The 27,884-nt window shown below is 31.9% G+C and overlaps 1 protein-coding gene and 1 long non-coding RNA gene across 2 annotated transcripts; both read right to left on the reverse strand.

Annotated features, from left to right (window-relative positions):
• Nucleotides 1-8,527: 8,527 nt before the first annotated feature.
• Nucleotides 8,528-11,335, reverse strand: LOC107888559 (uncharacterized). The gene is made up of 2 exons (XM_016812713.2): nt 11,007-11,335; nt 8,528-9,840 (listed from the first exon to the last, which is right to left on the reverse strand). Exon 2 carries the CDS (start codon nt 9,689-9,691, stop codon nt 8,888-8,890), a length of 804 nt encoding a protein of 267 aa, XP_016668202.1. The 5' UTR covers nt 9,692-9,840; nt 11,007-11,335; the 3' UTR covers nt 8,528-8,887.
• Nucleotides 11,336-20,738: 9,403 nt separating this feature from the next.
• Nucleotides 20,739-25,910, reverse strand: LOC121206608 (uncharacterized). Its single transcript, XR_005901671.1, has 3 exons — nt 25,692-25,910; nt 20,904-21,030; nt 20,739-20,814 (listed from the first exon to the last, which is right to left on the reverse strand). It is a non-coding gene; the product is annotated as an uncharacterized lncRNA (long non-coding RNA).
• Nucleotides 25,911-27,884: the final 1,974 nt, after the last annotated feature.

Consider the following 27,884-nt stretch of genomic DNA (forward strand, 5'->3'; position numbering starts at 1 on the left):
ACTTTTTTTGGGTAAAATAACAATATCTCTAAATTGTATTTTCTTTAACTCTGTCAGTGCCATCTATTTATAAGGAGAGATAAGAATTTGGTTGAATTAGTATAATACAAATAATACTTATTTGATAGAAAAATTAGTCTCCTAATTTAAGTAGGAGGGGAGTTTTTGGACCTCTCCAGTAGGGTTTTTGGACTTCTCTTATATTGAGTCTAATTATATGTGCTTCTGAGGCTTTTAACCTAACCATTTATAATTTAATCGAACTCAATACATATTTTCTATTTTCCAAAATAAATATTATTATTAAATTAATTTAATTAGATAAATTAATTTTTCAATTAAATAATTTTCATAAATCAATTGTAATTTCGTTAAAGTTATGACAAATTTATCGTAATAGAATCCATGATAAAATATATTTAATTTTCATATTCAACAGATTCACAATGAACAATTAATTTTATTTCATTTTCGAACTTCAATTATTTAATTAAATAATAATTTGAAAATTTTAAATTAATTCTTAGGTCATTTCCATACTTAGTGAGAAACCATTAATTTTCGAATGTGACCCATTTCTCTAACTTTATCATTTCTACTCATTTATTTTCATTTGGTTCAACATGTAATTCATTTTTGGTTTTAATGAGCTAGTGGAGGAATTGATTGGACATATATAATTATGACTCAAATGATTTATAATTAAGTTCTAACTTTTTGCCTATTAATTATAAACTCATTTAGCCACGAAGTCATTCCTCTATAATATCTTGGTTGAGCTGTCCTTAATGACATACCATTGTGAAAGCTACTCGATCAGTGCTTGTCTAATGACCTTGTCACAAGTGTGTTACTATCATGTCACGACTTTAGACCACTCGATGTCGTGACGTCACTTACTGTTGGTTGATGTTGTGATGAGGTAGGTTGGTTATCAGGACGTGGACCCTATTTTTAGTAAAAATGAACCATTTGATACCTATTTCAAAGTTTTCGACAATAACCATTCAATATGTTCACAAAACCACCACATTTACTTTATTCAAAACATACCAAAACATTCCAAATATGTTCAAACATCCAACTTCAACTACTTATCAAGACATTAGCTAATTATACAACAATTAAACCTAAACATTTTGTCATTAGGGCATACCAAACAAATCATTCAAATACCTATCTTTACTTATACCATACCAATTTGAAACATGCTAATTCACCTAAAATTCATACACTTATGTTCATTTTTTTGATTAATGACTTATAAGCCTTAAATATGAACCAAATCAACCATTCAACAATACATATCTCAAGCATACCATTTCAACTAGGCATCATTTCAGCCATTCTACTTACCTCATTTCACTATCTTTAAAATACCAAGTTCAAAAGATTCTTGATGCTCATTTCCAAAGACATTAAATATTGCTTAGATATGCATTGTTAGTTCATATGCAATGCTTAACATTCAAAAATCAACATTTTCTATTATCATCTCAAACTTTTCAATTCACCACAACTTATATACATTAGGGTATCATCAAGACATCTTATATATACATGCCACAACCCTAGACTCAAAATGACCAAATAGCTACCGATTAGGTGATAGTGTGAGCTTCGAGATGATCTGACTTGACATGTTTTGTAAGGTGATGATCTATAAGAAAAAAGGAAAACAAGCATGATAAACATGTAATATGCTTAGTAAGTTCATAGGTCTTTAAACAAAACTTACATTATCTTTTATCTAAATGCAACAAGCTACCATAACTTGGCATAGTTTGGCTAGACATGAAAAATCAAAACAACAACAAGGTGAGCATTATCTTGTAATCAAAAAATTTTATATCACATTCACTTATTATGCCAAATCATATCATTTTATTTAACAAAACTAAAAACTTGTTTAGTTAAAGGGATGCTACAATCATATACATTTCAAAATCAATATTTCAATACCTTGCTCATGCTTAATTCAACATTAATCTATTTGAACATCAAATTCATATTGTTCCATTTTAACCAAATCAAGCTTGAAACCTTCAAATTTTCTTAAATATTTTTAGTAAAATCAATAGAGCAACCTCATAGCAAGCTTAGCAAGATATATTTTTGGTAGAGGAGAGAGAAAATCAAACTAAGGTTTCAAATCAAGAAAACAAGGTATAAATATTAAAGTTTTTCATGTTTTTAAGTTTAATCTTGCTAGAAAAAGCATGGAAATGATGTTAAAATAAATATTTCTAATGGAAAGTTTTTTATCCTCTTGACATGTAATTGAAGAGAGAGGTTGATGTGAGTCTAAAGGCCCAAAATTAGGCTCATGAAGGTGATGGGCTCAAATTTCCTCAAGGCCCAACAATGAGGTCGAAGGCCAAGCAAATTCGAGCAAGATTGAATGAGACCATCCAAGACTTTATTACCAAGGCCCTAGATATTCACATAACCGAAAAAGAAAATCAAGATTCACTTTCTTGTTTTCAAGAACATCAAGAAACCAAATCTTGGTCCAAATTTGATGTTTCAGATAATTTCAAAGATCAAGAAGATTAAGATTTCAAATCTTGGTCCAAGAAATTGAATCTTGTAGCCAAGGCGCATTGAATTTGATATGCGAGCTTAAACGAGTCAATTTCGAGAGCAAACAGATCACAAGACCAAGTTCTTGAAAAAATAACCCATTAAGATATTTACAAGCCCATCCTGAAGTTTGAAAAATAATTTAATTGAATATCAGGTCAAATTATCACAGTGGCCCAAATTGTAAAATATTTAAACTATAGGTTCAATTTTATTTTAATAGGTGAATCATCATGTAAGAATTCATCCCAAGGAGCCCAGTTAATTCATTTGGCTGAATTCCCATTAAAAGTTACACTTAGAATTATTTTGTTTTTTTTTATTTGATAAGTTGTCATATTAGTTATTCCATTAGGGTTAAAAATAACTTATTTTGGGGGCCTATAAGTAGTATAGATGTCCACCATTATAGACACATTATTTACGTTTTTTTTAAAGTTAATAGTAATTCTCTTTGAGTTTTTTTCAAGAATTGCTCTTGAGTTTCTTTTAGAAGCTGTTTTAACAATTTTTCAGGTTATGGGAATCATCTTCAAGCTTTTTCTTGCAAAGATTTTTTTTCTTAGAGGGGGAATTAGAGCCATTGAAAGGAGTTGTGGATTCTTAATGTTTCCAAGGCTTCTTAAGACGCCATCTTCTTTTTTCTATCATTAATTTATCGTTTCTTGCTTATTTAAGTTAGTTCTTGCTGTTTTGGCTTGCTGATTTTATTGATTTTCGTTCTAGGTTAAAGTTGATTCAAGAAAGACGTTCTCCTATCTTGTTCCATTAAGAAACACATCAAAATTAGGAGTTTTAATATTTTCTTGTTGTTTCAAACATTCTTGCAAAAAACAATTTGCTTTTGTCTTTAAAATCACTTCTAACAAATCTATTTGTGTTTTGTTTTTCCAGGTCTGGTTGGGGCATTTTCTTGAGGTCTAAGGACGGTTTCTTTGCATTCAAGAAACCCTAATTCGTTCTTTTTTGGACTCTTTACCAGCCGGTTCATCTTTCTTTTGTTTTATTTTCATTTGACTCTCATTTGTGACAACTAATCTTTTTTTACTGTTTCTCGTTTCAGTTTATGTTCGTCTAGAGATCTAGGATAAATCTGTAACTTAGACAAGCTACGATCCTGTTCTGCACGCGTGCCATATCATTCTGTATCAGAGGTAGATGAACTGACTTAAGTGATCAAAAGAAGAGAGAACATGTGATTTAAGGTGGAAGATTGATAAGTACTTAATATGGATGCTTTTATTGCAATAAGAGTTTTAGTTTTACTTATTTATTAAATCAGATTTTATTAAGAGTTTTTTTAACAGTAAATTCATTAATTTATTCAGTAAATAAAACCATACAATTTAGGAAAAAAAATAACAAAGACACATCGTAAATGGGGAAAGACAAGCTCCATCAGCACAACAAAGGATTTAGCCTCAGTATCAATAGAACATTCTGACACATTAACAATTGGTTTTGTCACAACTCAAGTAAGACATATTTGGAGTGATTGCAAGCACTTAATACGATAAGAAAATCAGCCATGAATGGTCCAAAGCGGCAAGCAAAAATTGAACATTCACCAAACTATAGAGGATGACAACAAAAATATCTCTAAAATCACTTGTAAAACTAAGATTACATGCATAAGCAGGACTAAAAACCGTGCTATAAGAGCAGACAAAAACTTCTAAAACTGAAGACTTATTAAACAATGGAAAAACAAACAAAAAAAACATATAAAACTTAAGACAACAAGAGTCCAAATCGACTTGTGAAATCATTTATTATACTGAAATATTCTCAAAACAGAAACAAATTAAGAAATTGACGAAGAGCCACCCACTTTAAAATAAAACAACTGGTGCTCGGTGGAGTTTTAACGAACGAAAAATATCGTCATCTATCCATCATAACTTGTGAAGACACCAAAGATACCCACAAAATATATCTGCAAACTGAAAAAGAAAGAAGACATGTAGAGTGAATGAGAAGAAGAAACAAAGAAAGAGTTGATGGGATGGGGAAAAGAGCAAGTGATAGCCAGCCTGAAGGCTGGCACTGCAGTTGAGAAAAACAAAAGATAAGAAACAAATGGCTTATGTTTTATTAAGAGTTTTTGTTTTACTTATTTTTTCTATTATATTAGGTTTTTATCTCATTCATAAAATCTAAGTTAGGAATCTTATTAGGACTCTTTCCTTTGTTATTAACAGTCTATAAAAGGCTGTCAATATGAAATAAACAGGTAAGTAATTATTCTATAAAAAAGAAACATTATTTTGGAAGGGGTTTAGTCAAGGACAAATCTACCTCTTTGAGTACCATAGGTCGAAGCAAGAATTCTTATTCGTCTAGACCTGTGACTAGATTCTACGGCAAGACACATAACAGTACCTTTGAATTCTCTTGTTACCTAATGACTAAATTGTAAACTTTATAAAATTTATAGTCAAATTAGAAAGTAAAGTGTATAAAATTTTATATGTGAAATAAAATATAATGATGAAGTGTTTAATTGAAGTGATTTATGTAGTGAATTAAGTAAACAATGGTATTAAAGTGATATCATTGTAATTATTGAATTTTCATAATACTAAGGACTAAATTATAAAATATTCAAAAGTGACCATATGTATTTAAATAAGGAAACAAAGTATTTGAATGAAGTGTTATATGGAAGCATGTTGATTCTAAAGTGAATAAATAAGGAATATAGTAAAAATTGTCGCAGTAAAGACTAAATTGAAAAGTATGAAAAGTTTTACATGTAACTAATTGATGAGTAAAGTGATGAAATAATTCTAATTGTGCTAAAATTCTTGATAAATAACATAATTGTTTTTGAAAAATTATATGAGAAATATCATGATGTGATAAAAATAGATATATTATGTTAATGATCTTGATAATACAATTAAATGTACCCAAATGTTCCATTGATGTGATTATTGGATTAAATTGTAAATGAAGCAAAAGTAAATTGAAACAAGTAAATAGAGAAATTGATATTAATGAGTATGAAAGTAAGATTTGTCATTAACTAAGAATATAATAATTAAAATCTAAAGAATATTCACAATCGAAATTATAAACATTCTTAAAATTGTATAAATGAAGACTAGATTTAAAGAGATATAAAATACTCCTGAAATCTTGTGTACTGATATGTCAATGTAAATGGCAATAAATTTATTAGATATAATTGGCATACCATAAGAATGATGGAGCACTTCGTCCCATGCACTTATGTGCTATAGGGTGTCCTATATGTGAAAATTGTCCTGTATAGTTCCATGCATCCATCATATTCAAGTCTACTATGGGCAATAAAAGAAATACCATATGGAGATGCTAAGTATTCCTAGCAAGTGACTCTCATTAACAAAACTTGTTAAACAACAAAGTGATAGATTCATGAATAAAATTTTTTGCTAAATTTATAAATTTTATTTAAGTTATTGCTTAATATATTATTATCTTAAAATTCTAGACAATAATGTTATTTAGTGTCTGTTTGTTTCATTAAAAATGACTTTTGAAAAATGATTTAAAAAAAACTTAATTTCTTAAAAAAAAGTTAATATTTTCTAGTGTTTGGATGAATCTGTGTAAAATATTTTCTGTTGTTTGACAGATTTTTTAAAAATATTTCATAAAAGTTGTTTTCAATGAAACAAACATACATTTGAGATTTTCTTATCTTTCATTGTTTAATTGAGTTTATTTTATATCTATAAATTTATATTTTACATTATTTTTGCATATATTAAAAATATTTTGTTAAATTCAGATTCATTACGTCATTTTTTAGTTACATAACTACCAAGTGATTAGTTTTTATTTAAAAATGAGACATCAATAAAATTGAAAAAAAATAACAATATCAACAATTGGACTTGATTTTTAAATTTGAAAAATAGAGAGACTAAATTCTTAAAAATAAAAGTACAGAGACTAAATTATAAATTTGTGAAGAGTACACAAACTTATGACATTTTAACCTTTATACTGCAAAAAATTTATTATTAATATATTTATAATTGTAATAAATATTTATTATTAAAATATTCATATTAAATATTTTCAATAATATGTGAAGAATATTATTTAAAATTATTATTTTTACAAATTATTATTAAAATAAAATTAAAATATTAGATAATTTATTAAAATAATAAATTATATTAATTATATTAGTAATTTATTAGATGACTAAATATAAATAATTAAATATGTATGTTTAATAATATTGAAAAGGATAATATTTTATATTAATAATTTAATTATTTTAAATATTTTAAAAAAAATAAAATTTATTATCAATATAATAATATTAAGCTTGATTTAAGTTAATTTTTATATAAACATAAATTTATCTATAGAAGAGTTTTTTTCGAAAAATAACTTACGCTTTTTGTTTAACATGTAGGTGAATAATCAGATTGAAGCTCCCAATTGAAATAGTGAACTCAACACAACTTATCACATCACCAAGATTAGAAAGAAAGTATGAATTTAACCTTTTGGTATAAAATATGGCATGTACATAAGTTTAATTAAAGTTTATGTTTAATATTACTAGTGAAAATACTTGGTGAATCTTGAATATTTGGTTAGCTTTATGAACTAAGTTGAGCTTTGTCTTGAGCTATAAAATGATTATATATATATATATATATATGATAATTTGAGATGTTTTATGGTTTAAATTGGTTGGTGGATGTTTGAGAATGAATTGGATTGATTATAGCATGAAAATGAGTGTTTTGAGCATGATTTAGGATCCATGCAAAAAATATCAATTCTTGTATAACTTGTATTGGTATAAGTGCCCTATTTTACCCTATTTTTGCTCAATTTGGCATGAACAAGCCCAAACAACCTCTGATTGCAACTAAATTTTAGAAAAAACTTAAAAATGGTTCGATAAGCCTTAAATAATCTTTAAAAAAGATGAATAGAACTTCAATGTAAAATTTAGAACTAAAATGAAGAGATCAACTTGTAAATGTAGCATTCCTTACTTGGATTTAGATCTAAGCTCAAGTAAGAGGTGTTACTTATATACATATACATATATATAGCTAACCTCATCATGCTTACCTTTACAAGCTCGCCTCTTTAGGCTCACTCCAACAAGCTTGCCTCCTCACGCTCACTTGTACAAGCTTGCTTTGTTGGCCTTTTCATGCTCATTTCTACAAGCTCCCCTCTTAAGGCTCTCTTCTAAACGCTACCTCATTACGCTGTTCCTACAAGCTCTAATGTAAGTACAATTATTAAGTCTAACGTTTAAATTGAACAAAAAAGAAAATTTCAAACCCCAATATAAAAACAAATATCCAAATTAAAACTTAACTTGGACAAAACAAGTTGAGGCTTCAATATGAAAATAATTGCCAAATTTAAGTCCGAAAAGTAATTTAACCATGTATATATATCTATACATCCAACATTAATAATGGGTTTGCATGAATACAGTATCTAATCTCACCGCCACCACTATTTTTACATTAACCGTAAGTAAACATACTGCCCATCCAAACCAACCCTAATTCTTTTAAAATCCAAATATATATCTAATACAGAACATATATTCGACCAGTGTTCAATGGTTGAGAATTATCAAATTCATTTGTATTTAAAACTCAAAATTGCAAATAAGTACCAGAATTTTTGCTTGGAACCTGAAACTCATTTTTCAACACATGCATAAATAAAAAATTTCACAAGATAAAAATAAAAAATAAAAATAAAACCCCCTAAATATACACATACTGGACACATATTCTTAACAAATACCTGCATGCAACTAACATAAAGTAAAATTAAAATCATCAGCTTCTACAACACCATGACCAAACACATGAAAAACTCAAATTCCGTACATATGAATTAGAACATAGATTAAAAACGAAAAATAGAACCCTGCAAACCATATATCAAGCCATGCTCATCCATAAAATTGATTGATTTCATTCATACCAAAAAGAAGTACAAGCATAAGCATAAGAGCTCCATTATACATGAGCCCTTCCTACTGTATCTTGAAACTTTGGTTGGCATTGTTGGACGATCAAATCCCACAAATAAGAATCGAAACAATCATGCCTGAGTTGAAATGAAATCAAATGTTCCAAAATGGGAAAAAAACTATCAGGGAGCAACTTATTGAGAGCTTTGAAGAACTAATATAACCTAGGGACAGCAGAAAGTCGTCAAATTCGGAGATTTGATGGTGTCTTCGAGTGAATAAATGGCATGAAAGTGTGAACTTACAATCATGATGCTTGCTGAACAAGAAACAGATACCATCTCAAGTGATGATCTCTTTCACAAGCCAATCTAAACTCGGATATGCAAAGTATAAGATAAGAAACGAAGGGAAAGCAAAGAGAATGGTTATAAGTATGTACAGGGCTAAGATGGCCGCACTAGCAGGAACTGCATAAAGGATGATCAAGAGAAATATGATGATTAATGGGAACTTGGCAGTCAGATGTACAAAGAACACCAGAGATTTCCGAAGGACAGTGTGTATTCTTTCCAAATTGAAGTAACCGGTAAGATGAGTACGATTTTGTGTTGATCCCGATGACTCAGAATGATGGTGGTATGCCCTTCGATGGTTACAACGAGTTACTTGGTTTCCAACGGGTAAACTGTTGTTAGATGACAAGTCCGGTTGACGATCTTCTGAGAATGAAGAATGAGACATTAGTCTATCACCATTCATGCTCTCAACCATCCAAAGTAGAAAATAGTTCTTCCGAGGGAACTTGAGGTTTCCTCGATAAACCAGACGAAATGACAAGAGATTGCACCACGGGCAAGAGATGAAAAGTGGAAGTTGGATTGGTAGAGTAGGGAATTTCATGACAGCCCATTGAAGTCCTAGAATGCAGTTTTTACAAAGGGTATGACCACACCATAAAACATACGGCACATTTTCGACAATGTTGAAGGATTCACAGCATATCGGACAATCTAAACCTTCATCCCTGCTAACTGCTGAAGAACTTTCATCATCTGAACATTCCGATGCAGCACGCGTTTGCCTTAGAGAATCATTTTTCAATCCAACAGTTCCAGCGATGCATTTGGATGCAAAACTCCACATGCTGATGTAAGGAACATAAGCTATTACATAAACAACATCATTTTCGAGTAGTAGGAACTGAACCTTGTGAATTACAACATAATGTCAAAACCCAAAAGTCAGTCTGCCAAGTGCAAATAGAAACAGTGCTGCGTACCAACACAAACAACCTAAAAGGAAAACGAAAGAAAAACTTCAGGCAGCAATAATTTAGGCCATTTTAACCGTAAGCAACTATCGTTAATGTAACGAACTACCAGTACATTCAGAATTAACCTACTATTAATACAAATCCATACCATACTACAAATCAAAGGGGAAACAGTAAGGTCTCATGTATATATATTCAATAAACATACAAGAAACTCAAAACCACGGGTTAGCAACAAAACTGAAAATTCAATATTAGAGGGACCATTGTTGGCCTTCTAAGTTTGAAGTAAGCCTAATCAGTAGAATGAAGAACACAAGGCACCAAAAAAACACTCGCTTGAATGAAAAAAGATGGTAAAAGTACCATGGAAGCCCTTGTATTAAGAGTCAGATTGCATTTTTCCCTTTTACTAAAAAAAGGGTAAATTAGTCCCTATCCGTTAGATCAAAGAGTAAACTATTATTTTTTGTTAAAAAATGTTACCCATTACTAAAAACTGGCGTGATTGATGGAATAATTAGACATTTAGATGTGACCTCACCCTCACGTGTAGCTCGTGATAACATACAAGGACCAGTTTTCACCAGTAGAAATGGATGTGATACTTTTACCGAAATAAGACACACACACACATATATATATATAAGCTTAAGGATATATAACCATATATTATTGTTGGCTTTCTAAGTTCCAAGTAAGCCTAACCAGTGTTGTGAAGGATGCAAGGCGTGAAAATGAATGCTAGCTTGAATTTAATAAGACGCAATATGTATATGTATATGTATATGTACATGTACATGTTTTTGTATGTGTGTATATACACACACAAAGATATATACATATATGAACTCTTAAGATGTAGAACTACAACACTAGATTTCAGTTTCAACTTATCCCGTTATCAATAAAAGATTCTAAACAAAACACCCAATTCCTGAAAATGACAAATCATCTTAAATCAGAAAAGGATAAACAAATTGATTTACATCTTCCAAAATCATTTTAAGGATTCCAACAGATTTCATTTTGAATGAGAATTGAGAAATGCAAGAAAATAAAATGAACCCAGAAAGGATAACACTTCAAATAATCATTCATATGACCCGGAAAGAAAGCAAGAATCCTTACAATTGAAAGAATCTTTTAACAGTAAATAATAGAAATTTAAAATAAAGGTCTTACAGAGTCTTGGGTATCTTTGATTGATGATAACAAAGAATTTCAGCTCTCTTTTTCAGTTTTTCTCTATGCTTTTTTACCTTTTTTCCCCTATGACTAGATGCTGGAGACGGGATTCTGCCTAAAAATGGGGGGGAAACATGAAAGAATGTAAAATTGGGGGTTTTTTAATTAGTATATAAAGAGAGAAAAGAAAAGAAATCAAGAATCAAGGATCGTGGAACATGTATTGATTTGGTAGAGGGGACAATATTAATACCAATGTTGCCTATTTCCGATCGGCAAATGGCAAATGGCAAATGGCAAATGGCAATGAGGGCTTTTTCTTGATTGTGACTTCACCATTTTTGCGTAGACCGGGCTTGTACTATTGATTTTATAATTCAAAACTAGCCCAAATTTCTTTTTCCTTTTTCTTAATAATCAAAAGGGCAATGTTTATTTAAGTTTACGATTCGGTCATTAATGTTTCAATTAGTACTTAAAGGTCACGAATGTTATTGATCATTGACCTTTGTTACACTCTTTGAAGATGAAGGATGAACGTATATATACACTCTTTGAAGATGAAGGATGAACATATATATATATACACATACACATACACATACACATACACATACACATACACAGGGACCTTTCATTGATTATAAATAGAAAGCCAATGGCGAATAGAAGTGGGAGGGAGTTGCCTTTAAGTCGAGCAATTCACTTCCTAGGGAACTTAGCCTGGTTACGTGACTTGATTTAGTAAAAATTTTATGTATGCCAATCACATCATTGCCTCACTAATAAATTTACGTGGATTTTTAGTCGATTGACATGAAATTTAAGATTCGATTTTTATATATGTAAATTCTTTTGTTCTTTTCTCCGTTATAATGTAATTGTTTGCTTGTATAAAGAAAAGAGAGACTCGATGTAATCAATTAGAAGGCTTGATAATCATGTAATATACTTTAGCAATGTTGTTTAAATTAGATTAGATAGGTCACTCAAACTAGAAATTAATTGAGATATCAATTTGAAGAGAAGAGTTAGACCGATTGATTTGTGAATCACTCAAAATTGGTTTAATTAAGCTAAAAAAAATAAGTTGAACCAACTATTGAACCAATTTCTATTTTCAATAATTTTTTAAAATTTTCTAATAATAAGTTTATCAATGTACAAATAAGTGATAGAAACTCTCGATACAAAATCTATACAAGTTTCTCCAATATACTTCATTTTTTAGCAAGTCATACTTTCACAATACCGACATGATTTATAACTGTTCTAAAAGATTGTCAACTCTAATCATAATAAGTTATTGTATGTCGCCTGTCGCAGTGCTAAATGATCAATATCAACATGATTTATAACCTAAGGTATAAAGTAGTAGACACAAATGCGAGTTGGGGGGTCTCGTAAAGGCCATGGATTTTCTCTAATGCTAGCTAAATGATGAATGATCTTTAATAAAAAATGTCCTACTTGAGTAAAGAATCCTAACGCTAAAAGAATAAGGCGGTTGATTAGCAAGGTTTTCATAGATATCGATTAGGGCTTTCACTGAGAGCGCATTAACAATCAAGCAAACCAAAAAAGATTTCAGCTATTCAAGGAGGAGGCACCTACTAATGGCTGCTAAGGCTTTGGCCAGCTACGCAAAGTTTAAGCACCGCAAATCCTCTATAGGAATTTAACTTATGTAACGTGTTCCACACCCTTGGGATTAATGTAAATTTTTTAATCTTTTAACGCATCGTTTGGTTACTAATGTAATAATATGAAGAAAAATTGTATTAATTATATATGTATTACAATAAAATAAAACATAATTAATAATTAATATACATCGACACTTGACATTAGAAAGATGAGTAATAATTGTTGGAATATTTTCAAAATATTTATAATGTTCCAAAAGTTATAATTGAAAAGTTATAAGTGCTCCAAAAATAATGTCATTTGGTAATTAAGTAAGAGTTGTCACTATTCAAGTTGATACCTATTGAAGAGACATGAGATCTCTTATAAATAGGAGAGGAATTTCATTTGTTGGACACACTGAGAAACATAGAACAAAGTTTCCTTTTGGGCTCCCACCTTTTATATTCTCAAGTTGTTTTAAAAAATAGTATAATTTGTTTTCATTTACAGTTCAACTCTAAATAAAAAAATTTATCTGCAAAATCATAAAAACTTTTCAAAATATAATATTATTAAATATAAATGTCATTTTTAAAAACTCAACGTTAACTTTATTGAAATTTGATCTTATATGCATGGCACTTTGCTTTTGATAGTCAATATAGATTAGTGATGAACTTGTACTTGAATGTGAATGTTTTAACTTAGGATAGGTCATCGCAACAAGTTTGGCATTTGTGTATCCCTCCATATGTGAAGGATTTTATTTGGCGCTATCTGCACTTTTTTCTTCCGATTAAAAGTTAGCTTTTTAAAAGGGGTATTCCCATTATGCAAGCGTGTAGAGAGGGTGATGGGAATGAGAACATTGAGCATGCCTTGTTGCGTTGTTGTAAGGCGCAAGTTATTTGGACTATAGCAACAGTGCCTACAAATGGGGTTACATGATCGGATTTTTTGTCAGGATTGCTAGCTAGGTTGAACAATGAGGCTCAGTGATGGAGGCTTGTGTTGTTGTGGCAAACCTAGTTGGCTAGGAACTTATCTTTATGGCAACATCATGAGCTACCACCATCTCAGGTTCTTTATAACGCCGAATGTTTCATTCAAGAATGGATGGTTGCAAATGTTGTTTATTTGGAAGTTGATTCCCAAGCGACCTCAGGGATGGCAGGTGGGGGTGAGAGAGGGATTGCTGGAGGCTCCGAGGTGGCAGCCACTGACCGCCTATAAACGTGTTCTTGTTTATAATAAAATATTACAGCAAAAATATATATAAATTAAATCGGGGGTATCTGCAAGTGTACGGGTCAAATTGTAATTTGATATGTGTTACAACGAAAACCTGTAAGTATTTCAAGGATAGTACTCAGAGATTGCAGATTAGATAAATTAATATTAGATTAATTACATAAAAAAAATTATTGATCTAATCGAGTCACGAATTAGTAGTGTTAGTCCAAATTAATAGATTTATTAAACTAATTAAATTATTAAGCCTAAATTAACCTAAATGACTTTCCTATTCCTAGTGTCGACAACGCGAGCCTCTAACCTATGATCGATTAAATCCCTAAGTAATAAAGAGTAGTTTAACTAACTTTAGAATTAGGAGTTTAATATGAATTAGCTATTAATTAATTAGTATTACCACCCGACGCTACTAATTAATTAATCGGTGGATACTCGCTTATCTTTCGACCTCACTTTCTCCGCTAGGATAAACCATGATTTACTCAGTTCGACTTATCTCCCGATCTCGTCTCCCATATGATAACTTATCAGGGTTATCAAACCTAACAATTTAAGAACACATAATTCATATCCATTAATCCTATTATTAACCCTTATTATGTTGTTAATTAATCGACTTGCTTAATTAATTAGTTTAATAAACGAATCATGCAATATATAAAATAAACACAAGAAATTATTATAATATTCATATGACAGTTAATTAATCAAGTTAACAAAGCATAAATAAAAGAATAAAGAAAGAGATAAGAGAATGCTCATGAATATTATTGAAGCTTGATGCCAGAGCAATCTCTGCTCACTATTGTCTTCACATCAGAATAAAAAAGTTTCGACTAAAATATAAAAGAAAAGAAAAATAAAAAAATGTGTATAAAAGATGTGCACTTTATGCTCGATATACGCCCGATACTTTGGGTGCAAGTAAGAAATAAAATCTCCAAGAATTTGCCAAAATGTGGTTGTCAACATCATCTTTTCTTGTAGCCCACATCTATGCTTTATGGTTCAACACAGGTTGATGTGGCTTAACATAAGGCTATTGTGGCTCAACACAAGGTTGTGTGTTGCAACACAGACATTGTGTGTCGCATGACACACATTGTGTGTCATGCAACACAAGGCATTTTGTGGCTTTGGACGTTTTTCTCATGTTTTTACAATCTGGGAAGCTTGTGCATCACTCGCCCCAAATTCTTACCTCAATTGGGCCTAAAATTAAGCTTCCTACAAGTTAAATACCCAAATTAAACCTACCTAAGACCCATATCGACCTAATAGGTCATCAACACTAAAAAAAAATATGTTAAAAACACCTAATTTTATTAACTTTTAATCTTAACCTATTAATACTAAAACTATAATAACTAATTATAAAATACCTAGAAAACAAACTTGTTAAGTGCGGAAACAACCTAAATAACTACTACAAGTGATTTCAGGTCAGCCACCTCCTTCTAGGTTGTTCAAATGTAATGTTGATGCATTTTCTTTTCTTTTTTTTTATGTAGATGAATCAACTGTCGAGATTGGACTAGTTCTTCAAGACAGTCGTGGTGATTTGGTAAAAGGGCTTTCGACATTTGAAAAGGTGACATTTAGCCCTCTGTTAGCTGAGGCCTTTGCCATTTAGGAGGCCTTGGCTAAGACCTAGTCATTATGATCGCATCATTATTGAGTCGGATTGTGTGTTGATGGTGCATGTCTTGAATCGATCCATTGTTTACAAATCGGAGTTTGACTATTGAATTCCAAACTGTTTAATGTTGAGTACTTTATTTCAACATTAAACTTTTAGTTGGGTGCGTCGATCGACTAATAAGGTGGCTCATTCGCTTTCTCGAGTAACCTTATTACATGTAAATCACATTGAATAATCTACTTTATTGTATTTGTTTTTAGATGTTTTAAATGGTAATAACGTTTTTATTTCGTCTAATAAAGGTGTTAGATAAAAGAATATGGGTGTATAAGTAAGCCTGTTGGCTCGGGTCTTAGTGTTCCTTCCCATTAGTCGTTAATTTTGTTGATTTGTTTCTATTTGAATATAAATTTTCATTTTCATTTTGGAAAAGACCACATTCATTTCCAAATGTTTCAAATTTATCAATTTTTACTATTTCTATCCATTTCTTATCATTTGATTCAACATGCAATTCATTTCTGGTTTCAATGAGCTAATGAAAGGACCAATTGGACATATGCGATTAGGATAAAATGATTTATAATTAAGTTATAGATTTTCACCTATTAATTATAAATTCATTTAGTTACGAAGTCATTCCACTATAGTATTGTGACTGAGCTTTCCCAAGTGACATACCATTACGAAAACAACTCAATCAGTGCTCATCCAATGACCTTGTCATAAGTGTATTACCCTCATTGAATATCCTTAATCTCTTTGGGATAGATTTGTTATCCCAATATGATCCTATTTTATCTCATGGTAACCATTACATCTTTCTTCATGAAAATTTAATTACTATCAAATAGTAATCAAGTCATTCATCACAAAAAAGACTGACCTTTGGCCACGTTTACTTTTCATCAAACATGTAGTTCCATTGAGAGGATATCATTTACTCATATATCGGGTTATGAATTCCATTGTTGTGAATGACGCTACATATTGCAAAAGTTGTATACCCAACATACCAATTTTTGGTTCCTTATCTATTTGAATTCAGGCTTTCACTTACATCAAAGTATACAAGTCATGCATACATAGTCTATCATCCACTCAGGATTAAGGTATGCCGCACTTTGAACATCACAAGTTGTAACATCCCGAATTAGGGTCTAGTCGAAACAGTGATTTTGAGACCACAAATCTGAAATAGAAATAATTATTTTATGATTATTTGATGATCCATAACATGATTACATGTTTGTGTGAAATTTTCATGAAGAAATTCTATGCTTAAGGTGTCTAATTTGACTTCAGGAACTAAATTGAATAAGTTGTAAAACTTGTGTTCTAGAAGCTACAAGCATGAAATTGCATTGGATTATTAATTAGAAGTCTTAAATAACAATTTGACCAAGTTTTAAAATTTTGAACAAAAATGGGCATGAATAGGAAAATTTTGAAAGAAAGGCCTTAAGGGCATTTTTGTCTTTTGGTAAATAAAAGATTAAAAAGAGAAAAAGAAAGCAAAATTTGTCCATCTTCTTCTTGCTTGTACCGAAATTTCAAGGGTCACCATAGCTAGGGTTTGTTCATCTTTCAAGCTCAAAAGTAAGTGCATCCTAGTCCCATTTTTAATGTTCTTTACATTTTTTAAGTTGTCATCAACCGATCTAGCTATTTCTACCATTATTTTGAGTTAGGGTTCATGGATGAAATTTGACCCATGTGTGACATGTTTTTATTTTGATGTTTAATGGAAGAATGTGAAAGTCTGATGTGTGTTTAACATCTTTTACTAAGTGATTTTTTATAGAAATGCATAAAAATGACTTGTTTGTAAAAGATGTAAAAATGAATAGTAAAAAGGTGAAATAAAGGAAAATGTGGGCTGACATGAGCATAGTATAGGTTCGACTAGACTTGTGTAATAAAGCAAACGAACACATTTAATTTTACGAGCCTAGGGACTAATTTGTAAATAAGTGAAAGTTTAAGGGCAAAACATAATTTTGCCTAAATATAGTTTTTGGACTGATTTGAATAATGTGATGACTAAATGAGCTGAATTTTCTATTATAGATAAAGAAAAACGGAGTCCAGAGTTAGACCGGGGAACAAACAAGATTTTGGACTAAATCGAATTAACTATCCATATTTTGTACCGAGGTAAACTCGTGTGTAAATAATGCAATGATATATCTTGTTTGAATGCTTTATTTATGTATGAACCTCTATGTTTAATTATTATGACGAGTGTATGAACGAGTTTATTATCTATGACATGACATTTCAAATAAGTTCGACAAAGATGTGACATCGAGAAAATCCCGTTTGAACCTTAGGAATAGTTTAGGATACAAGTGACATGTCACTAGGAACTCTGCGATTATGAGCTCACGAGATTATGTGTATATGTGATTATGTGACTCCGAGTGCTAGTCTTGTACATTCTACTGGTGGCTGGGTAGCCCAGCATGTGTTGCGGGTACCTATAGTTACATCCTGAGTGTCAGCTTGTGTGAGCAGGCCCGTGATTAGCTTGAGAACGAGCAATGTGTGATTGTGATATGATGTAGCATGTGGCTACGTTTGAAGCACTATGTGCAAGTCTTCTGTGTATCCAATAGTATTCCGAGTGTTCAACAGGTAAACTTATGAGTTAATCAACAAGTAAGTCAATGATGAGGAAATATTACAGTGTGATTCGAGTTGGTATAGGTATGTACGAAAAACTCATATGTATGAACTCGGTATGTATGAACTTTTGGTAAGGTTGAAAATGTGTAAGTTATGTCTACAAATTTGAATTATGCCTATGAATCTATGTTAACACATAACTATATTATGTCATTGGTATTTATATATATATGGTCATGTTGCTATTAATTTGCATGTGAACTTACTAAGCTTTATGTTTACTCCCCTCTCTTATCCCATTTTCTGATAATATCCCCAAGTTAGCTCGGGAATCGAAGGACGTTGGAAGCTCGATCACAATATCAATTGGACATTTGGGTGTAGTTAGTCTCAACATTTTGAATATGGCATGTAAAGGGACTTGGTCTTTTTGTTTTATGTTATACTGGTCTAGTCAAATGTGTTGGCTTATGGAAATATTTGATTCATTTTGTATATTGCAATGTGATATGATTCATATTGATTATTTGGGTTGTAACCCTAATCAATTATGTATGCATGCAATGTGTTGTGCTTGATGTGATTGCTTGTGGATGAGATGTGTGGTGAATGACACATGTGCTAAATGAATGAACTATGGCTAATAAGTATGACCAAAACTATGGTATAATTGAGTAAGTTGAAAGTAGGTTTAACATGAGGAATGACTATGAAATTGGTGTGGAATGCCATATGAAAGCATGATGTTTTGGACAGGTGATATGTTGACATATCAAAGGCATGGATTAATCATGTTTATGAGTGTTGAGAGTGACTAAATATACTACGTTGCATGCCATCAAAGATGAATGAGAGAATGAGTATTTAAGGGTGACAAATGGCTTGGAAAATAGCCTCAAAGTTGTCCATACGGGTAGACACACGGGCGTATGTCTAGGCTATGTGTGACACACGGTTTGACCCATGGGCATGGGATCCGACCGTGTGTCCCCTGCACCCTATTTAATGCAAAACAGAATGCCCAGTAGTAAACACACGGGCAGAGACATGAGCGTGTGTCTCTGCAGTGTGAAGGGCATGGCCCTAGAACATGGGCGTGTGCCTAGGCCGTGTGAAGTCTACACCAAATTTTAGAATTTAATTCACCACACGGCCTAAGCACACGAGTGTGTGATTTGGCCGTATGACCTTATTTTGGATAATGACATCATAGTCAGAGAGTTACACGGGTTGAGGACACGAGCGTGTCCCAAACCACACGGGCGTGTGCCTAGGCCGTGTGAAGTCTGCACCTGATTTTAGAATTTAATTCACCACACGGCCTAAGCACACGAGTGTGTGATTTGGCCGTGTGACCTTATTTTGGATGATGAGGTCATAGTCAGAGAGTTACACGGGTTGAGGACACGGGCGTGTCCCAAACCACACGGGCGTGTATGACCACACGGCCTACTCATACGGGCATGTAACTTTCCAAAATAAGAAAATTTACCTAATTTTTCCCAAAGTTTTTCTAAAGTTCTTGATTTAGTTCCGAGTTGCTTTCGACATATGTTTTGGGCCTCGTAGGCCATTATAAGGGACAATTTGCATGAAATTGAAAAGTTCTAAATTTGAACGAAATTTTATGACTCGATTTTGCGTAACTGTTTATGTAACGACCCAAAGTTTACGGATGTTGAAAATTTGAATTTTCGGGTCATAATTTCCGCAAAATGAATTCGTAAATATTTATTAGAAATATTTACAAAGTTAGTAGTGTGGTTAATTATATTTTGGTTAAGTGAATTAGTTTAAATTAAGGCTAATTTAGTGAAATGACTAGATTGAATAAATGTTAAAAGTTAAATTGTAGAATAAAGAAAAGTCAAAGGATTAAATTAGTAATTAAACCAATTAAGTGACAAATAGAGGTGTGCATGGGCCGGGCCAGGCTAGATTTGGGTCGGGCCCATAGAAAATTCTAGGCCCGTTTTCAAAGCCCGGACCCAGCCCGGCTTGAAATATGGGCCTAGAAATTTTTCCAAGCCCGACCCGAAAAAAATTGGTAGGCCCGAGCCTAGCCCGGCCTGACCCGACCATATTAAATTTTTTTTATTAAACAGAAAAATTTAAAATATAATAAATCAAATACATTTAAAAACATAAAAACAAATATTAAAACAAAAAATTAATAAAAAATTATACTAAAATAATTCTTAAAATAATACATAATTTGAAAATATAATAAAAATAGTTATATTAAAATTGAAACAAATTAGAACTAACTTAATAACCAAATTAATAACAAAACAAAAGTTTTACAATATCAAATTAATATTAAAAATGACAACAGATAACATAATAAATAGCTGCAAAAGAACAATAAAACACGACAAAAAGTAGCAGCAAAATAGCACCAAAACAGCAGCAAAACAGCACCAAACAGCAACAAAACAACACAAAAAACAACATCACCAACAACACCAAAAACCTGCAAAATATAATCACCAACCAAAATATCTATACGTTAATCAATCAACATATTTAATTTTATAACAAAATATAAATTGTAAGCTAAATTAAATTGTCAACAATTAGAAAGGAAGGTAACTTAAAAAGCAATCGAAGAAACATCATCCTTATCGTCCTCATCATTCTTGCAACCAATTTCTAACATGAAATAAGAATAAATAATTAGATAATTAAATTGATAAAAAAATAATATAAAATTACAACAATAAAACGAGAATAAGAATTACCTGTTGAAAATCCCTTAGCTCGCATCCAATCATCCAAGCAAACAACGGCTTGAATCGTTTTTTGGCTTAAGTGAATTCCTCAAAGGTGTGATAATTTTCTTACCCATGCTAAAAGCCGATTCGGAAGCTACAGTTGATATTGGAATTGCCAAAAGATCACGAGCCAATAATGAAAGCTCATTATATCGAACTAAACTTTTGCTCCAATAATCCAAAACATCTATTTGACTATTCAACTGTAACGCCCCAATTTTCGGGAATTCTGTGAATGTTGGGATAGGTTTAATTATGTTAGTGGGCCTCTAGAAGGCCCAAGCTTAAGATAGAACCCGACAATTTTAGTTAATTTTTGTTCCATAAGAAAAATGGGGTGAAATTATGAAATAGGACCTATGTGAAAATGTTTGAAAATGCTATATGCTAAATTGAAGTGGCCAAACAAATAGGAGTGCAAAATAGGAGGATTTGCATGACAAACCTCCCATTTTACATGAAGTGGCCGGCCATCATGTTGTTGAAGACAATATGTGCACTTGATATCCATAATTTATGGTACAAATTGATAAAAATTGATAATGGGTTAGGTAAATGTTCCACGATAATAGGTTAGGTAAATGTTCCATGATGGGCAATTAATGTCTTTTGTATTAAAGAATTAAATGGATGAAATATGAAATTTTATTAAAAGAAAAAGGGGTGAAAAGAACAAAGTTTTGTCCATCTTTGTTCATCATAGCCGAAAGTTAGAGAAGAGAAAGGAGAGGAGAAAGCTCTTGAATGTTCGGTCACTTGGGGAAGAAAATTGAAGGTAAGTTCATGGTAGTTTGCTTCTATCTTGATGTTCATGAGTTCTTCTTAATTCTACCTTAACTCTTGAAGCATATTTTGATTTTTGGGTGTGTTGTGAGCATTTGGTCATGAATTAAAATGAAGGAAATGGTTGTTGTTTCATGTTCTTTTGATGAAAAATGGAATATAGGTGAAGTTGAGCCAAACAAATGATCATGCATGTGCCTTAGATGCTAAAGGGAAAAATCGGCTAACATGTTGTGCTTTAAAATGATGAAATGGAGATTATGCTTAAGTAAAAATCATAGATATGTGATGATTGATTGGTGATATACATGTTTAAATAACATACATGCAAGATAGGTGTGTGAAAGAGTGATTTGGTAATAAATCTGCTTGGGACAGCAGCAATAACGTGACTTTGGAAAATCACCATAAATTGTGGGAGATGAATTAGAAGCTGAATAAATTATGTAATTAAAGCTTAATGAGTCTAGTTGCAAATGAAATAAACGAGAACATATTTTGAATTCTGTACAATGAGAAATTTGATTCGTAATGAAGAGTGGTCAGATTAGTCAAACAGTGAAACATGGGAAACTTTGAGAAAAATCTGGTATTGATTGGCTAAACCAAAAATTCTGAAAATTTTATGGATAGAAGATATATGAGTCTATTTTTAGGGAAAATTAACGGCACTTGATTTGGAGTTTCGTAGCTCCAGTTATAAATGATTAAGTGACTGTTGCTCAGGAAGACAACTTGCAGTGAAATTATAATTATGTGGTAAACATTGACAAAAATTTGTTAATGAGTTGCTTATTGATTTCTTATAAGCTTACTATGACCTGTAGGTGTGGTTGGCCGAATATTGTAAGGGGTTAATACGTAGTTTGTATTTGAATAGTTATATTAACGTGTTAGTAATCCAATTGTAGGCGGTTCGTGTGTGGATCTCGTCAGCATATCGTCGCAAACAGGTGTGTAACTAACACCCTCTTTTTTAGTCTATATCGGCAAAAGCCGAAATGCCGAAAACCGGTATTTTGTAGATTTGCGAGTGTGCGAATGCTCGTGAGGTAAATTGATTAATGTTTTTGGTAAGCTGTAATGTTTGGACTGCAAAGTGCATGATTTCTGTGCCCTCGATATTTTTGGGCTTAATGGGCCAAAATTGGAATGATGGGCCAACGGGCTCAATTCGGTAAGAACCCTCGGTATGTAATTCTGTTAGTACGTGAAAGGTAGGAATATGCATGAAAAACCCTAAAATAGATAAATTACTGAAATACCTTTAAAAGTAAAAAAATTACAATTTTACCCCTAGGAGATAAATTATCGAAATACCCCTAGGGTTAAATTGACCTAAATGCATGTTTGACTGTTGTTATTTATTGCATGCCATGTTGTTATTATCTGATGCATGGGACTGGGATATTGACGGAGGAAGTACTGAAAGTGGCTTGTCCACGTACTGGAGGTTTTGCCTCAATTTACTGTTAATTGAGCAACAAGGCTGCAACTGTGGAGTGTTGGGCTGGGTGGGTTGAGCTATTCCCCACATGGAGTGTATGGCTGGTACGGTTGGAGTGTAGTGGTTGGTGGGTTGAGTAGTCTCCCCAAATGGGCTTGCATATGTTTATTGATATTGCATGTATTTTGAAATGGGCCTATGGGCCATACTGTTATATGAATAAGGGGCTAAGGCCCAGTTTATTGTAATCTGAAAAGGGCTCTGGCCCAGTACCACTGTTACCTAAATGGGCTTAGGCCCAATGGGCTTGAGCTGACTTGGGCTTTGAATGGGTTTTTCTTACACACCGTGTTTCCCTAAACTCACCCCTTCTTTAACCTTGCAGGTGAGCCTTGATGTGGGTGACTTGGAGCCGGAGGGGATTCAGAGTGGCCATGGTGAATATTTTTGGGTTTGAAAAAGAGACTGGTTTTCTTAAGTTATTTTTAATTACTATTTAATTTTTGGGTTGTAATAAGGTCATTTTAACTTTATTTTCTTCTTTGATTTTCTGGGATTATATTATTTTAAACAACTTTAAATTGATGGATAATAATTCAAATGGGCTAGACTTAGGGCGTGATTTCAAAATGATACTTGTTTTTTTTTAAAATAATACGACGTCATGAATACTCGATTTACCAAAGATAACCAATCAAAGAAATTTCAACTTGTTATAACCAAGTGTGGAAATGGATGTGGACATGTCTAGGATTGGATCCAATCGGAGAGCTTGGTACTTAAGCAGCCTTCATGGCTCACCTCCTCTGTTATGGATACCTACCTGGTGCCCAGCTTCCATTCACTTGGTTAGTTTAACAAAAGTCGGCTTTTAAAATACTAAAAAGGGAACACGGGTTTTTGACTTCAATGTGGCACGTCGGATTCGGCCTTAACGTCTGGGCCGAGTTTGGGGGTGCTACATCAACTCAAGCTCCGGTTCTTTCAAATAAATGTCCAACTGTGACTTGTCACTCATAGTGCTAGATTCATTTAAATACCGTTTTTAATCATCACTCTCATCAAAATCTCCCCCAAATCAACACTATTGACATTGTGTTCATCCAAACTAGAATCAACAGGATTTTTATCCGAAACATTAGAACTCCCAGCCAAAAAGGAAGACGTGGATTTGGATTTCTTAACATACTTATCAAACAAGAGTCTAAGATTGCTAAGAATGGTTTCAACAAAATCTGAAGCATGAATACCATAGATTGTAGTAAAGCAATACTACACATAATTCAACTTGTAATGAGGATCTAAAATTGCAGCACATGACAATATCAACGAATGCTCAGCCTAATATTTATTAAATTTCTCTTGCATTTGCTTAACCATTGGAATTAAAAACGAATAAGGACCTTTAACTGTATCAAGCAAGTTCTTGTGAACCTTCCAAACCCCTCTAAAATAAAGATTATTCGTTGGATAATTAGAACCAGAAAAAACACAAGCCACATCATAAAAGACTTTCAAAAATTTGCAAAGAATAGCAAAATTTCTCCACTCCTAGTTAGAAAGTGCAAATATTTGATAATCTTTATCCCGTTGGCCCCAATAATCTAGCACATCTTTATAGTAAAGAGAAGATTCAAGCATCAAATAAGTAGAATTCCATCTCACACAGACATCTTGACACAACTTTTTGGTCATATTCAAATTAAAACTTTTGTCAGCCACATCATAAAATATTTTTCTACGAAGCCCGACTTTTTTATGTACTTAATTCCATTTCGAATCTTACCAACAACATCATCAGCAAGTTTCAAACCAGCTTTAACTATAAGATTCAATATAGGTGCACAACATCTAACTTAAAAAAAAGCACCATCATACAAAATAGCTCGGTTTGCACGAAAATGATTTTTAAGACAAGAAACCATAACATCATTATAAGAAGCATTATCCAAAGTGATGCTAAAAATTTTCTTGTCTATACACCATTGAGATAAACATAAAACAAGTTCATCCGCTATGTTCAAACCATCATACGGAGGAAATAAAGCTCTAAACCTTATGATTCTCTTTTGTAGCTTCCAATTTTCATCAACCCAATGAGCAGTAATGCAAATATATTCATCATTAGTATGCTCCGAGTTCCAATTATCGGAAGTTAGACAAATTAAACCAGGTGTTTTAGCCAACTCTTCTTTAACATGATCTCTCTCTTTTGCATAATACATTAGGACATCCCTAGCAGCTGTATATCTACTTATATTCTTAAAATTAGGACTAGAAATACTCATCATGTATTTAGCAACTGTCCTAAATGAATGCTTGCCACACACAAGAAAAGTAGAAACAGCTTACGACACTCATCAGCATCAAACTTGTGTTTTTTTTAAATAAAACACCTCCTACTGATGGTTGAGTGGCTATGGTGTATTGACTGATGTCTTTATTAACTTTTTTCAAACATAGATTTAGATGACGTCTTAAATGAGAGGTTTCATTAGAAGATTTAACATATAAGATAGTCTTACAGTGATTACATTGTGCCTTCAATTCATTTTTGTTCTTGCATTCAAGCTTTGTCATTTCATCCCACACCTTTGAAGTGGTAGACTTTTAACGTTTGGCAGCACTTTCATACTCATTAAACCCATCATCCACATGTATAGGACTGTTCGAACTAGCCATAGTCATAAAAACTCAAGTCCTGAAATCCAAATAAACCAAAATATTATTAATTTTCATACTAGAAATATCTAATAATTATGAAACAAATTATAATTGAGACCAAATGGCTTCATCTTATTTAAATATCTACCACAAGCCTGACAAAATCAACTATAGTTTGGAAATAATTAAACAGTCATTGAAACCCCAACCAATCAGTTCAGTCCAACCAAAAAACAGATCAAGATAATTCTGATCATGATATATAGATTGCATTGATGTTTGGTTTCAAAACAATGCCAATTGCCCACTTTGCAGAACGAGTATTTTGAGTAGTAACATCAATGCACCAAGCTTAGCTCCACAAGATCCAATCAGTAATGGTGGTGATGAAGATTATGTGGTGATTGAATTAGGCGATAATAATAACCATAGTTCAAGCGATGAGTCAATTAGTTGTTAACCTATGGAGCTCAAGGATGTGGAGAAACGAGGAAGGAAGTTGCATAAAGGGACAAGCATATTTAATTTATTTTAATTTTATGAGAATTGAAAAATTAGTTTATTTATTTTAATTTATTAGAAATTATTTCCTACATATTTTATTGTTTGACTTTTGCTTATTCATTACATATAAATTGCTAAGTGATTAATTTTCAGATTAGTAATTTAATGGCAACATTTAATGATTTAAAAAACACATTAAAGAATGGAATTCAAAAATAGAAAAAGAAAATGATGATTTTATTTGGATTTGTTTATGGCATTTATAAATTATAATGACTTGTCATATGGAGCTGGTCTATTATGTTCTCAAATGACTCAAAGCCATGATTATGGACATCATTACTTATTGCTTAAACAAGTAGTTGATTAAAGATTATGTAATTATTATCTAAAAACACACTTCATTAGTTATAGTTTTATGTTCTCTGCAAAATATAAATATTTTTAATTAGATATAATATTTTAAATTATCTTGAAGATAACCTAAAATTGTTTAATGAAACCCAATATATGTCATGATCCTCTTGGAAATTAATGTTAAACCAGAAGTGTTTGTTTTAAAGACATCAAATAAAGACATCAAATTGTTTTATTATGTATGGTAAGTAAATTAAAGGTAAGTATTGTTAAATTTGAAATGTATTAACTGTTATACGAAAATTTGAAAGTGAAAACCCTATTAACAGTGTCTGGCTAGTCAGATATAGTTGGCATGCCATAAGATTGGAAGTGTTCAGGGATATTTCGACTTTGTGTCGAAGAGGCACTATAAGTGTCTACTACTGTTACTTTCCGGATTCGTTCTGATGAGGTACTCTGTGTACCGCTATTGTTACTGTTACTGTTACGGTGTATTCCTGCTTCGGTCAATGAAACACTATATACTATCTCGGTGTATGGGTTGGATCCGTGTATCCGTCTAGGTCTGAGTTATGTTAATAGGGGTAATTTAATGTACTGAACTATTGAATGATTGTGCCACTGTACTGAAAATCGACTGTTTCTTATTGATATCATTGAACTGAATGTTTCATTGAAAAATAACTTTAAATATAAGTAGTGCAAATATATTTGAATTAAGTAACTTAAATGTATTTTGATGTTAATATTTGTTTAAGTGTTAGTTTATAGAAATACCACTGAGTGCATACTCAGCGTACGGTTTGTTTTCCGTGCGCAAGACTAGGTACGAAAGAAAGCTAGGGACTCAGCATCCAAGCCAATCCCGAACTCATAGTGGTGAAATACTTTTCTTTTGGTAAAATGGCATGTACCTAAGTTGTTAAGATGTTATTTTGTAAATGATAGTGAATGAACATGAAAGATGTTGAAGCATGGTACGAAATATACATATTTTGGAAGTTAAATTTACATGAATTTGATCAGTATGATAAAGTAGTATAATTTCAATATGAATTATGGTACCAATGAAGATACATTGGTTGGATGATTTATTGTTTAATTGGACATGTGTTAAGTGTGTTTAATCGAGTTTTGGTTGAGTTAAAAGTTGAGGAAATTATTAGCTTGAAGCTTAAGTTATGCAGGGT

Source organism: Gossypium hirsutum, chromosome A09 (genome assembly GCF_007990345.1).
Source record: "Gossypium hirsutum isolate 1008001.06 chromosome A09, Gossypium_hirsutum_v2.1, whole genome shotgun sequence".
Lineage (NCBI taxonomy): Eukaryota > Viridiplantae > Streptophyta > Magnoliopsida > Malvales > Malvaceae > Gossypium > Gossypium hirsutum.

Coding starts and splice junctions, on each gene's coding strand:
- LOC107888559 (XM_016812713.2), bottom strand. CDS start 9,691: ATGTGGAGTTTTGCATCCAAATGCATCGCTGGAACTGTTGGATTGAAA.